The sequence below is a fragment of the Phocoena phocoena genome, chromosome 15, assembly GCF_963924675.1.
Source record: "Phocoena phocoena chromosome 15, mPhoPho1.1, whole genome shotgun sequence".
NCBI lineage: Eukaryota > Metazoa > Chordata > Mammalia > Artiodactyla > Phocoenidae > Phocoena > Phocoena phocoena.
Window position 1 is genome coordinate 5,307,466 of NC_089233.1, and position 14,658 is coordinate 5,322,123.

Here is a 14,658-nt window from a genome sequence, read left to right on the forward strand (position 1 = left end):
AGGTGGTTTTATCTTCAGCTCTCAAGTCTATCATGGAATAAAGTCATTAGTGACTTTTGTCCTTTTCACCACAGGGTAAGAAGAGGCACCAAAAGCATGGATCATGCCTGCAATCAAGCCAGTCTGGGCTGTGGCCTCCCCTCCCTACCCCCATCTCTGTGCTCCAGGACAAGGGCCTCTGGGTTGTGCTCGGAACAGGCCAAACCAATTCCACCGCAGGGATCCTGCACCTGCTCTCCTTCTGCCTGGAGGCCCTTCTCCTGGATACCCGCCCACCTGGGTCTCAGAGACAGCTTCCTCCACCCTCCTCCTCCTGCCCTCTCTCCAGCTGTTTCTTGCTTCTCTTTCATCAAAAGGTTTGTCACTACCTTACAGGATATTACCTGTTTACTCTGTCTCCTTAGTAGAAACTAAGGAAATTAAGTAAATTAAGGCCAAGGACCATTGCACCTCCAGCACCAAGAACAGTACCTGGACTATCTAATGCCCAAGGTATACTTGCAGCAGCAGTTTTTAAATTCTTTTAAAATTACATGAGACGTATGTGCTCGTGGACGGATCAGCTGCATCATGTGCCTTCAGCTCGTCTGAACACACAGACGCAATAACCCGGTGGGCTCAGTAGCTACAGCAATTGGTGGAGTGAGGTAATGCACTGCTCGCAGATTCATTAGCTCAACGTAACAGCTCCAACAGAGGCTCAAGATTCTGCCCTCTACCTACTAAGTCGTAACAGGCTTACAAAATCTCCAAGTGCCACATCCTTCCTTGTGAACTTTGCTTCCCAACCCTATGTTTTTCCAAGGTGACATTTAAATTACTTTTTAAGTATTAGGCGATAACACAGTCCTTAAAAAAATACGTTGCTGGAAACAACCCAAATGTCCATTAACTGGTGAATAGATGAAAAAACTATAATTTTATAGTTTATAAGTTACACCTCAATAAAGCTATTAAAAAAAAACAGCAAAAAAAAAACAAACAAAAAAAAACAGCAACAACAACAATCCAGCAACAACAAAAACCCTGCTCTTCTCGACATCCCAGGCTGCTATGGGTTCAGGCTCTAAATCCTCAATGCTGAGAAATACCACAAAGCTGTGGTTTCTAACTAGCCTGCCCACAGAAGACCCAGATGTGCTGAGATGCAGGCCATCCTCTGTCCTCTGTGAACACTGGTCCAGGACCAGAGAGAACAATGCTCCCGGTCTGCAGAGCATGTATGCCCATGTAGCTGTTAGCAGCAACTTCCGCTGCTCAATCAGTTAGATCCATTAGTAGAAAAAGATAACCCAGCTATTTTGAGACCAATCTCCTGCTTGGCAGTTATCTTTCCAGCTATGATTGGGGAAGGAGTTTGGCAAAAATGTTTCTCCATTTTCTTTTTCTCTGGCAAAAAATCATTACCGTGTCCCTCTAGAAGGACAGTTTCATAGGAAATCTTCAGCCCACAGAGGGAACCCCACTCCATGAAACTTTCACTATGACTTAAACACTGTTTTGCCTTCCTTCTTCCTTTCCTTTCTTTATTCATAACCAGGCTTTGGTTTGTAGATAATTATTTCTGCAAAAGTGGTCCTTCATTCAGAGGGCAAAGGGCATGCCAGAAATGAAGCCACGAGGTGCCAAGGGTTCCATGGCTCCCCCCCCACCCCAGCAACATGACCTCTGCACCAGAAGCCACTGGGCTAGTGGTCAGTAAAGAACAGGGCCACCTCTTTGGGCTTTGCCTCTCCTAGAACATTCTGAGAGAGTTCTGAGAGCATCTGGTAGATCCCAAGCTCCTTTAAGAACCAACCAAGTGATGAGAACCAGTGTGATCAGAACCAGAAAGGTACGTCTTGCTGCTTCTTAAGATCCGTTACTAGAAGCAATTACATCTCCGGGACCTTTTATTTCATTGGTTAAAGAAACAGATTTCTGTGACAAAACTCCACCTTCCCTACTCATTTAGGCAGCAAGAACTGCTCTGAAGCCAAAGCACAATTAAGCAAAACAAAAAGGTCCCAATATACTGGTGTGAGAAAGAAGTGTGTTCTATAACTGTTCAAACGTTTTGGAAGAAATTATCAAACATGTCAAGAAAATGAGGTCCCAGAGCTATCCCACCCAGTAAACTAGTGTATTAGTTTTCAATTGTTATTTTTAAAGAAAATTGTGGAGGGAGAACCATGTTATAGGTAATCAGTGTTCATGACCATCTGATAACATAACTTGGGGAAAAAAAATGGCCTGAACCCTATTCAACACTTTCAGTGAAAGAAAGTTTCATTTTACTTTAAACACTAGACAAAAGTTTCACATGTGTCTATGAGGGGAATCATTTGAAACCACGTTTCCTTGTAGTTTTTTTTTTTTTTAATTTATTTTTGGCTGCATTAGGTCTTCGTTGCTGCACGCGGACTTTCTCTAGTTGTGGCGAGTGGGGGCTACTCTTCGCTGTGGTGCGCAGGCTTCTCATTGCGGTGGCTTCTCTTGTTGAGGAGCACGGGCTCTAGGCGCATGGGCTTCAGTTGTTGTGGCACACGGGCTCAGCAGTTGTGGCATGAGGGCTCTAGAGTGCAGGCTCAGTAGTTGTGGCACACAGGCTTAGCTGCTCTGCAGCATGTGGGATCTTCCCAGACCGGGGCTCGAACCCGTGTTCCCTGCTTTGGCTGGTGGATTCTTAACCACTGCGCCAGCAGGGAAGCCCTTCCTTGTAATTTTAAGTATAGATGATTACACTGGGTCCAAGGTCCAGCAGGTGCTATAACTCCATATAGCTGCATGTATTTCCTGGCAGCACTAAAAACCCTTTCCAGGCTGAGAGTAGGCAATCCTAGCTTACTAACTGCCAATGCTATCAGACATGGTAGCAATGTCTGGCCCACACTGGCCTCCATCAGCAAGAGGATTTGGGGACCCTACCCCAGATTTCAAGCAACTTTTGGACCTTGAACTTCAGAGGAAGTAGTACCTGTGAGACTAAAGTAAAAAATCACTTCTTGGGCTTCCCTGGTGGCGCAGTGGTTGAGAGTCCGCCTGCCGATGCAGGGGACACGGGTTCGTGCCCTGGTCCGGGAAGATCCCACATGCCGCGGAGTGGCTGGGCCCATGAGCCATGGCCGCTGAGCCTGCACGTCCGGAGCCTGTGCTCCGCAACAGGAGAGGACACAACAGTGAGAGGCCTGCGTACGGTAAAAAAAAAAAAAAAAAAAAAAAAAAAATCACTTCTTGAAACTCCAGCTATGATAATATTAGCATTCATTTTTGCTTGGTTCCTACAGGTCCATGTTCTTATTTGAAAGAATGGAAATAATCCTTCCTATAAGCCACAGTGCTGGGACAACTCTTACATAACTTTCGATCAGAATCTAGAAATTTGCTTCTTTCCTGGTATTTTTGCGTGTGTGTGAGAGAGTGAGTGAGAGAGTGAGAGAGAGAGAGAGAGATCATGGCAAGTATTAGAGAACACGTACTTATATATCACTCCACTAACTTGTAAAGTCCTCACGTTTGGGCCTTTGAAACAACTACACATTTGTTCACTCTTTATTACACACATACAGTGAGCCTAACCTTATGTTGGATGTACAGAACCCAAAGATGAATGAGGTAAGAGTTCCAGCCCTTGAAAATGCATGGTCGGGACTTCCCTGGCAGTCCAGTGGTTAAGACTTCTCCTTCCAGTGCAGGGGATGCAGGTTTGATCCCTGGTCGGGGAGCTAAGATCACACATGCCTCACAGCCAAAAAGCCAAAACGTAAAACAGAAGCAATATTGTAACAAATTCAATAAAGACTTTAAAAATGGTACACATAAAAAAAAAAAAAAACTTTAAAAAAAAAAGAAAAGAAAATGCATGGTCTAAGGGAGACAGGTATGATAAAATACCCAGGCAATCTAGATTGACATGGTGAAAACAAGAAATGCAAAACACCTTTAATATAACTTGAAAATCATTTAGAAATATATAACTTTACCACAGATAGATGGCATGTATTAAGGAAACAGTAACTGATTAGTTACTGGGTTTAAAATAGCTGTTGACAGACATACGCTTTGAAGGCTACAGGGCGCGCTAGACCATTTGGTTAAGTGTCCTTGCCTGCCTGGTTATTATTAATTTTAAAAGGTGTGTCATGGAATAAAAAGCAAGCAATGAATTTACAGGGAAGAATGTCTCATGTGCTCAGTTGCATGTGTTTAGAAAGTCCCCAAGTACTTAACGAGCAACAGGAACTTTACCAGATCAAAGTATAGTTGACTCTTGAACAATACGAGGTGCAGGGGTGCCCACGCTCCCCACAGTTGAAAATCTGAGTATAGATGGCCCTCCATATCCACAGATTCAATCAACGCGATGGTGCAATACTGTAGTGTTTACTATTGAGAAAAATCCAAGTATAAGCAAACCTGTACAAATTCAAACCCGTGTTGTTCAAGCGTCAGCGGTAAATTACTGATTTCCTATCGCAAGCGACATTCCTTTTTTTAGTTCACTAGTTCTTTCCAAACACCACTCTTACATAATATCTGGAATAATTCTAATGAACTGCCCTCAATAAGATCCTGTGAGACAGGTCGTTCTGCTTTGCATTAAAATCCCAGCCCTTGAGACTTCCCTGGTGGTGCAGCGGACAAGACTCCATGCTCCCAACGCAGGGGGCCCAGGTTTGATCCCTGGTCAGGGAACCAGATCCCACATGCATGCTGCAACTAAGAGTTAGCATGCCACAACTAAGGAGCTGACAAGCCTCAACTAAGTAAGGAGCCCGCCTACCGCAGCTAAGACCCGGCGCAACCAAATAAATTAAAAAAAAAAAAATCCCAGCGCTTGCAATCTGAGAAATATTGTTCAAAAACCCAAAATAATGTAAAAATAGTTCAAGTTTGTTAAATACAGTTCTGATACCAGTAAGGGGAATCAAAACTTCTAAAACTTTTGTTTTGTTTTCATCTACTTCTCTCGTATAGCCAACTTTCCAAAGACTTCTTACAAACTGCCTAAGAAACTCTTCTTGACCTTAACCTGTTCATACATCACTCTTTTCCTCCTTTCTTCCAATACTGGGACAAAGCAAACAAAGTCTGAAGAACGGAACTGGTAAAGGCAGGACGCCTCTGGTACTGCTGGAGGTGGGGGGAAGGAGCAAGGACGCAGAATTGACGATCCGGGGCAGGCCAAGGCGGAGGGGAAAGGCTGGCATTGTTGTCCTGTCATAAACTATAAACTTTAGAAAAGCACAGGCTGTTTCTTCTCTAGGGTGGTTTCCAGTGGTGACCACAGTGCTTGGTACGGCCTGGGGCACAAGAAGAGAGCTGCAGAAGGAATAAATGTAGGTGGGAAGCTTAGTTAGTGCATCCCTAACAGATGCTCAGAACGCGGTAGCTGTGATTGTTAGTGTCATCTCAGTTTCACTGGCCATGGAGCAGGTGAGGATTTAGTTACAACTGTGAGATAAGCATACATCCATACTTATTCAACAAATATTTCTTGAGTTCTTACTGTGCCATCAGCACAATGAGAGATTTCAAAAAATCCTCAAGGAGTGTACAGCTCGTCGATTGAGAGACAAATTTGTGCCAATAGTATTAATACTATTCTTTTACCTGCCTATGTGTCAGTCACTCTACTAGATGCTGAGGATAAGCAGTAAACAAAACACATGAAAATCAATGCACGTAGGGTGGTACGGTCCAGCAAACACAAGCTACTACTGCTCACAGCCAACACACTGTTCTAAGAGCTTTCGTTCATTATTATGTTTAATCTTCACAACAACCGTGTGAGGTGGGTACTATCCTCACCCTTGTTCACAGATGTGAAAACTGAAGGCAAGGTCAAATGGAGGAATATGGCATTATCAAGTACATACCAGAATCTGGGGTAACACAAAGGATGGACTGGTTTGCTGAAGAAGTCATCTGTCTCAGGGGCACAACAGTTGGACTGTCATGTAAGAACAGCGTTTTGCATGTTTAAAGTGTTTACACACTTAGAAATATATTGTACCATCAGACATAGTTACGGCCGGCACCTCAAGCTGCTCCAAGTGTAAGATGAAGCCCGTAAAAAATACACCATTTGGTCAATTGAAACCATTAAAAAAGTTTTTTTTTAATTGCAGCACTTAAATATAAGGAATTATCATTGCAATTTTCCTGATTCTCTTCTGTCATTTGAGTTTTTGCATCCAGAAATGGATTGGTCTGTTAGCTTAGGTCTCAGGCATCCGAGAGGTGACCAGGGTTGCCTCTGGTCCTCCTCTCCCCTCCCTTCCCCCAGCCCCCCCCCCCACCCCGACTGGAGCTTCTCTTCTCCTAACTCAGGAGGGGGCTGCTCCATCCGGAAGGTCAAAGGGAAGCACTTAGGGTGGCTAGTAGCTGGACTTGTCATCTGAGATCTGTCCTGACCCACACCCAGGTCTTTTTCATGTTTATTATAAGCAATATGTTCTTATCATCTAAACTTTTATCCCTTCTTACTTTGGCAGGTTGTTAATACCAATTTTGTACCTTTTCTGGTCCATCTTACTGCTTTCGTACAGTTCAAGGATACAGCTGCACCTCGAAGTGGATCAGCTGCTTGCAACATCAGGAGTAAGACTTTGAAAAGATAGTTGTAAGAACTAGAATTTGGTTCTCAGTTTTGTTGAATTTTTCTTCTGTTGCACTCATAGTCTCAGGTTAGTAAGAGTTTAAAATGTACCCGCATAAGTAAAAATTAAGAGAAAATGGTAAGATTTTAAATTAGGTTTACCCTCAGAAGGTTAATTTGCGAAACAGAGGTAGAAAGTGGCACATTTTACCTTAGTTTTTAAGACTTTTTATCCATTAAAATGGAATAGATTTGTCAATTTCTAGGGGTTTTTTTTTTAGCTTAAGTATTATAAAAGTAACCCGCTCACACAAAATGTAAACACCCCAGAAGGTAGACTGTAAGTAAGAAGTAAAAGCCCCCTGCCCCCTGCCCTAGAGCTAACCACAGCTAGCCGTTAATATTTTTGTTGGAGGAATTGCTACTGTTTAGGGACTTTTAACCCCCAAATTACTATATAAATAAAACCAGTTTGAGCAACAAACCCAGAAGTATCTTCACCCACTGGCTGTTCTCTCTCAGAACACAGCTCTAGAAGGCCCTGAGCAATCCCTTACATCTCCGAGGGGTGCTTATTTATTTTGCTTCCTAGATTGGGAACACATTCTGGTAATATTTTTCATTTATTTTGAAACGAGAGAGAAACCAGTAACATTTCATCTCATTTCCACAACTCTTACCTTTAACCATAAAGATCTGAGTTACAACCAGAACACAGTCCTTAAAATAATGATAAACCAGAAAGACCGACTCAAGGTCTGGAAAACATAAAGAGAAGTATAAAATCAAGGCTGAGGAAAGTGAGAACAGAAACATACAGGCCTCAGGGGCCACAGAGCTGTAATTACTCTGGACACATCTACAAGTACAAAGTTTATAAGGGAAATTATAGCCGGTAGTGCTAGACATGAAATCTAGGGTGTTCTCCCAGCCAATGTCCACAAGCTACTCTATGTTATAGGTATACACGTTCTACTACTTTTTTTTTAAACCCTCTAAAGGTTATTTAAAAAAAAGAGAAAAAAAGGAAGCAGTTTTAAAAGACCTACTTAATTGGTTGAGGTTCAGGAAAGGTACATTCTCACAGGATCAGATTACAGCATAAATTGGGGCAAGTTTTCTGGAGGGCATTTTGCAATGTATCACAAATATGCTCTACAATGTTTACTACCCTTTGACCCACAACTCCTGCTGGGGATTTAGTTTAAGGAAAAGATCCCAGATTTGTGCACAGCTTTACCTGCAATGATGTTCAGTGCAGTACTTTAATAGCAAAGTATTGGCAACCATCTTACATCCAAGAAAAGGGGAGTGGATCAATAAATTCTGATGAAGAATGGAGAGTCATCAAAGTGATGAAGCACACAATACTGACTGACATGGAAAGATGTACTGAAAGATACTGCAAAGAGTGGCAGTAAGAGTTAACAGTGTGGGATTCTAGGTGACTTTTACTTTTGGTGTAAATATTCATAGAAATTTTGGAAATTCTCTGGTATCAGAGAAAAATATAGTTTTAAAGAGCCTCTGAGGTTAAAACCAACACACACATGTAAATTAATAAAACATGAATGACTGTGGGAAATGCTGAGAAGTATAATCTGGGGGACTTATTCACAAACATGTACAATCTAAGTGGGGAGAAGACCCAAATTAAAAATAACAGGGACTTCCCTGGTAGTCCAGTGGCTGGGACTCTGTGCTCCCAGTGCAGAGGGTCCAGGTTCGATCCCTGGTCGGGGAACTAGATCCCGCACGCATGGGGGATCTACTAACTACAGTGGAGTTAGATCTACTAAATACAACTACTACAGTGATATGGATGAATCCAACAGACACATTGGGTGAAGGAAGGCAGATAAAATAAGCCAAACTAATTAGCGCTGCTAGACGTCAGGAGAGCAGTTATCTTGGAGGGGACACAGTGACTGGCAGGGGCCATGAGAGGGACTCTGCGGGCTGGTCGTGGTCTACTTCTTGATCTGGGTGCTGGTTACACACGTGGGTTCAGTTTGTGACAATTTAGTGAGCTCTATACACCTAAGCAAACCTTTCAGTGGGCATATTAAAGTTCAATAAAAAGTTTTAGAAATAAGAATGGATAAACAACAAGGTCCTGCTGTATAGCACAGGGAACTATTAAACCAGAATGGAAAAGGATTTTTAAAAGAATGTACATATATGTATAACTGAATCACTGTGCTGCTGTATAGCAGAAATTAACACAGCATTGTAAATCAACTATACTTCAATAAAAATAGAAGTTTTAGAAATAAAAATATATACATTTGCAAATGTTAACAGATAAGTTAAATGAATATTTGTGTTGCTTTTATAACGATTTTTACTTTTGAAGTGCAGAATAAATACCTGTGTGGAATGTTGAGGGGGAAAAAATCCAACTGGTTGCAATTGCACAGACATTAGGTTTCCCCTGCAGGTCTGCCTGCAGCTCATTACGATAAAAGTGCAAGGCAAGAATTAATGCCTAATCCTGGAATAATGTCACAAGTGTAAACTCAAAAGCAACCTGAAACTCGGTGTCACAAGCCCAAGTGGCCCCAGCCTTCATTAAAAGGACGTTGCTGTCTGCTTAGCAATGTTATTGTAGCTCTAAAACCTCTTTCCAATCAAGAAAAATGTTATGACAAGAAAGGACATTCCGTGTTTGGCTTTGTGTTTTCATTTTACCTACAAAAAGCTACAATACTGGCTATGCAGTTTAATATTCGATACCTGGCAACGCTTTCTGCCGCTACCTGGCACCTGATTCTTACAATCCCCTTTTTTAGTCATCATGGAGCCAAGAGCAAGTTGTCTGGTCTTCTGCAAGTCCCATTTTACCTTCAGCATACCTGAAGAAAGTAGTGCTATGGCGGGAACACATGAAGGTATCAAGTAGCCTACACAACAACAACAAACAGCAACTGAAAGCTTCAAAAGCTAGACCTGTATGCCACAGTCCACACTGGAAGCCAACCAGGCACGGACTTTCACTTACATGTCCCCACTTAAACCCAAGTCGAGAAAATAAACCACCCTTACACAAACAAAACCTAGCACATAGGCCTAGACTGCTCGCTTTACCCAGTGAAAAAGTACCTCATTTTCTTATTTAAAGAAAGGTTTGTTCAAAATATGTCAACGATGATGAGTTAACGATGACAAACTTCTGCGTGACATCTTAGATGACTGAAGTATGAAAATGTATTTGGTTTGTGCATTTGTTGGCCACTACAAGCTAAATTTCTATACAAAAAAGGAGAGGGATGGAGGCTGGCAGGGGAACTGGCATGTGGGCACTGGTCTCTCACAGACTTTGGGCCTCACTTTCTCAATGGTAAACAAGATCCATGTCCACCTAGACGGCTGATGTACACTTCGAATGAAACACAGTGTCAAGGGAGGGAGAGGGGAGACTGGCACAGGACAGGTGCTAACGAAATTAATTAAATGTTCATTTATTCAACAAATATGTACACCTACTAGGTGCCAGGAATTGTTCTAATTGCTCAGAACACAACCAAACAAAGCTTCTTTCCTTTGGGAGCTCACATTCTAGTTGGAGTAGGAATAAACATACATGATAAGTAAATATATATTACATGCTAAGGTCATAAGCACTGTGGGGAGTAGGGGAAGGTAAAGTAGGCTTAGGTGGGACTGGGAGATGGATGGCGTCATCTGGGATTTTAAAGCTGTTTGAGTGGGACTCTGAGAAGGTGGCATTTAAACAAAGACCTCTGTGTCCCCTTCCCCATCACTGCTGCTTCAGCAAGATTAATGTAGGGGTGACATCCCTGGATGACATCACATCCAGCCCTCCTCAACTTCCTAAGACCAAGAGTTCTAACTTCTAGGAAGGTTGTGGTTACTTTTTTGCGTGTGTGTGGTTACTTTTAATTAAGGGTTTTTTTTGAACTTTACTTCTTCCTTGTACCACTAAAGCATGTACTCATTAGAAAACCATGCAAAATCACAAGCAAGCTGCTGTGGGAAAATTATGGGCATAGTATAGGCTGAAGAGTGGGGAGGGAGAGGGATCTTTGGCTTAATTCTAATTAGCAACAGTGACACTACCTGACATTTTGGGACTTACTACCATGCCATTTGTTTGTGACGCCATAAAATACACATCTTCCTGGGATTTAGCGTGGCTCTCCAGTAATCATTTGTCTAAGTATACATTTTAGAAAACTCAGCAAATGTTTAAATAAATATTTAAAGGTATTTGATACTGCATACAGAGGATCACACCACTTTATAATTCCTCCTTTTCTCTAAAGAATTTATTCCTTTTTTCCAAAGTTAGAAAAATTTGAGTATTAAAAAAAATCTAAAACCCATGTAAGTCATAAAATCTCATTTGCAGGTGGCTTTTGTAAACACACCTGGTTAGGTTATGTTTCTATTAGTAAAACATTCTAGTTTGCCAGGTAACATAAAGGAGATCTCTTTTCTAGGTTCATCAACACTGCAGGGCGATTTTTACCATATTAAACTTAAATCCTTTTCAGCTTTTGTCTTTGTGGGGCGGGGTGGGGTGGGGGAGGGGAAGAACCCAAAGAGGAGGTGGTGAAAGGATGGTGGGTTTTCAATCAGACCTGTGAACGTAAAATTTCACTGCATTTCCATCATAGTCAAAGCGTGAGCTAGCAGCATCCACTCCATAGATTACATATAAACTTGTTATCTGGAGCTGTAAATTATTATCCCACCATCCCAACCTAAACATGACCCCAAACATTAACGAGGAAATGGTGATTAAAGTCAGTCAATAAACATCTGTGAGCTTTTTGTATCTTTTAAGACACCTGGGAGTAGAAAGCAATAAGGTACTGGTCTCTAATCTTCAGTGTATTACAACCTTTCAAAATATGAAAATGATTTACAATGCTTTATGTCTATAAATACACATAACCAAAACTATAAAATCCACACTTTTTCCCTCCTGCCTCAGTTCTTTGAGAAATGCGACATTGGCATTTGTGACACTGTAATTCACTTGAGTACACTCCCTCCACTGAGTCACCACTAAAAGTGAAAGTCAGGAAGAATTGGGAGAAAAAGCAGAGAAGAGTGACTTCAGGATTGCATGCCAGAGTTGGTATCTCAGGTTGGAAAGATATATGTGTCTGTGTTTTGGAGGCAGGAGGAGCACAACTCCACTCAAATTTGCAATGATCTGCATTCCTCACAAAAGTACAGTTTTACCGTCCTTAACGGGACAGTCATCAGAGTAGCCACTACTCCCAAGTCCAAGAGTAAAAATGTTACATTTACACACTTTATCAACATGCCCCACTTCCTACCCCACCATCTTCAGGATCATTTAAATATTAAACAATCTCAACCCAAAGGTAAAACTTTAACATTCAAATTTCCGGGATTTCTAAAAACTGCCCTCTATTAAGGAAACATGAACAAGGAACGGATTTTGGTCACATTTACTTAGTGAGCCCCAAAATACCATGACAACTGTACCTACTGTATCTACCTATGCAGTATAATCTACATATGACAGTATTTGTGTATCCAGATGAAGGGAACCAATCTTTTAAACTTCGAAGGATTATGAAACTATTTTCATGCTTTTATCCTTAGCCAACAAAAGTCAATAAACTCTGATTTCAGGAATTCACTCAGACCTTGCAAAACTAGAAACTAAATTTTAGGGTTAAAAAAAAAATAAACTATAAAAATGACCCAACTGTGGGTCTTTAAAATGGCTACAAATGCATTTAGAGAACTTGAGTTCCATGAGCCTAAGCCGAATTAAAACAAAAGTTGTTTTGTATTCTATTAATATCAGATGATTAAACACATATCTTATTTCAAGTGGAATTCATTTATAAGTACTTAAACTTACTAAACTGGCCACTAATCCTAAAACTGTTCCTCGTAATAAGTGAAAGTTAAGAGAATGACCATCGACGCATTCCTTGAGGTTAGGTCTATTTTATTCAAACCTCGGGCGTTCTTTGACTCCCATAACCTCACAAAATAACCGACGTCTAAAAAGCCAAGCTGAACTTAAAGCTGTGTGAGGCAGGGTCGCAGAGGGAGCGCCCCCCGGGGGCCCCCGCGCCGAGCTCAGCTCACCTGGCGCTTGTTAATTACCTGGGAGTTTCCCCCCTACATTCTCAGAGGAAACTCGAGCTTGGCTCTTTGCTCTCCGAGAGCTTAATCGCCGCAGCCACGCCGGCGCGGTCACCGACCCCAGGGAGAAGCTGGGGAGGAGGACGCGCCCCAGGGGCGACACAAGACGCCCCCGCCCCCAACTCTCCCCACAGACGTTTGCTTGTGAAATGTGTAATCTGTTGGGCGTCTCCAGCGCTGGGAGGGGAGAGGAGGGGGAGGGGAGAAGGGGAGAGGAGGGGGGAGGGAAGGACATTCCCGTGTAAAGTCCCCTCCTCACCCCGAAGGTGAAAAATCCCGACCGTCTCCCCCGGCGAGGACTGCCGGCCGCCGGCGGGGCCTCCCCACTTCCCCGGCCTCGAACCCCCGTGCCTCCACTGTCCCCGGGACTCCCGCCCTCGAACCCCGAACCCCGGCACTCCCAGGGTCCTGGGCCGCCCCGGGCCAGCTTACCCGGTAGGTGCTCTCCGTGAGCCGGTTCACCTCCTCCGGCCCCCGCGACATGGCTGCAGCCGCCGGGCTGGCGAGCGCGGGAGAACGCGGCCGGGCCTCGTGGCCGCCCGACCCTGGGCGGCGGGAGCGCCGGGGCGCGGCTGAGGGGCCCTCGAGGGTGGGCCGCCTCCACAGCCGTCGGCCGGGGAGTGCAGGCGCGCGCCTCCGCGTCCGAAACGTCAAAACTTGCAGCGCTACCGCCACCGCCGCAGCCGCCCTGGAGGAGCTGAGGAGAAGCGGCCCAACCCTTCTGGAGCGAGCAGGGCTGGCCCAGCGGCCCCACCTGAGGCGGGCGGGGTGGGCGGGGCGGCCGCGAGGCGGGGCGGCCCGAGTGGGCGGGACTACCCCACCTGAGGCGGCAGGGGCAGTGGGAAGGAGGCGGGCCGAGCGGGCGGCCCGTGGTGGGCGGGTCAGTGAGGCCGTGTGGGCGGGGCAGAGGCGCGCTGAGCCAAGTGAGCCGAGCAACCCTTCTTGAGGCGGTGGGTGGGCGGGGCGAAGGTGAGCTGGGTCAACCGTCCCCACCTGAGGCGCACTGGGCTGCTGGGGCGCTGGGGCCCGGACCCCGCGAGGCTGTTCTGCTTGGAGCCCATACCGAAGTCCGTCAGGCCTTTGTGGTCCTAGAGCCCTGTAGTGCCCTCTCAGTGCGGGCGACGAATGCCCTGACACCCACGCTCTCCGCGGGCGCTACCCCCAGCTGCCTTTTGGGGACTCGGAAAGAGGGTCCCACGTCCCCCAGTTGTATTGATTTCCCTGCTTGACCCCTTCCTGCGCACCCGTGTCCCTGACCTCAAAGATCTGCGGGACCCCAGGACATAGGCTCTCATAGGTGGAGGAAAGGGGCTGCCACTTGCAGCCCTTTTTGGAAGCTCCTGATATATGAAAAAATTAATAAATGCCACGATCTGGTTACAGAAATAGCAGTACGTTTTTAAACTTTGCTCTAAGAAGGACCTTTAGTTCAATGCGATGTAACCGTGCTATTCACAAGATCGAGATTTAGAAGACCGTGGTGAGTGCAGGTGTTGTGGAGTAACTCCCCGTTCTGTCTCCATCCCAGCCCCAGCCCAGACCCTGAGGATCCAGAAAAGTTTTCCGAGCGGGAAACACGGCTTCGTATCTGAGACACTCATCCAACAGGGCAGGAGATCTTACGCTGGATTTTAAAAACTTCTATCTGGGTGCAATTTTATCTTTTATGGGCTTGTTAGGTCATGAGGCTTCTAAACTGCTCCTGTTATAAAATTCACTGGGAAATGTACACAAAGAAAGCACTGTGTGACCTAGGTGGGAACACCAGAGCATGAGATGCAGCTGGACTTAGAACCAACAACTTGGACTCTGGGACAATGTTATCAGGTTTTGCAAGCTATAAAGCATATCATGCTTGGGAACCAAAAGGTTATGTGTCCTTGGCTGTTGGGGGAAATAACACAACAGCCCTAGGCTTC

The 14,658-nt window shown here is 44.4% G+C and overlaps 1 protein-coding gene across 1 annotated transcript in view; it reads right to left on the reverse strand.

Annotated features, from left to right (window-relative positions):
• BAIAP2L1 (BAR/IMD domain containing adaptor protein 2 like 1) overlaps positions 1 to 13,443 on the reverse strand; it is an 85,871-nt gene extending 72,428 nt beyond the window's left edge. Inside the window, exon 1 of the mRNA XM_065893018.1 lies at positions 13,172 to 13,443. Within this exon, the coding sequence (XP_065749090.1) occupies positions 13,172 to 13,222 (51 nt within the window). The 5' untranslated portion in view covers positions 13,223 to 13,443. The remainder of the gene's footprint in view (positions 1 to 13,171) is intronic.
• Positions 13,444 to 14,658: the final 1,215 nt, after the last annotated feature.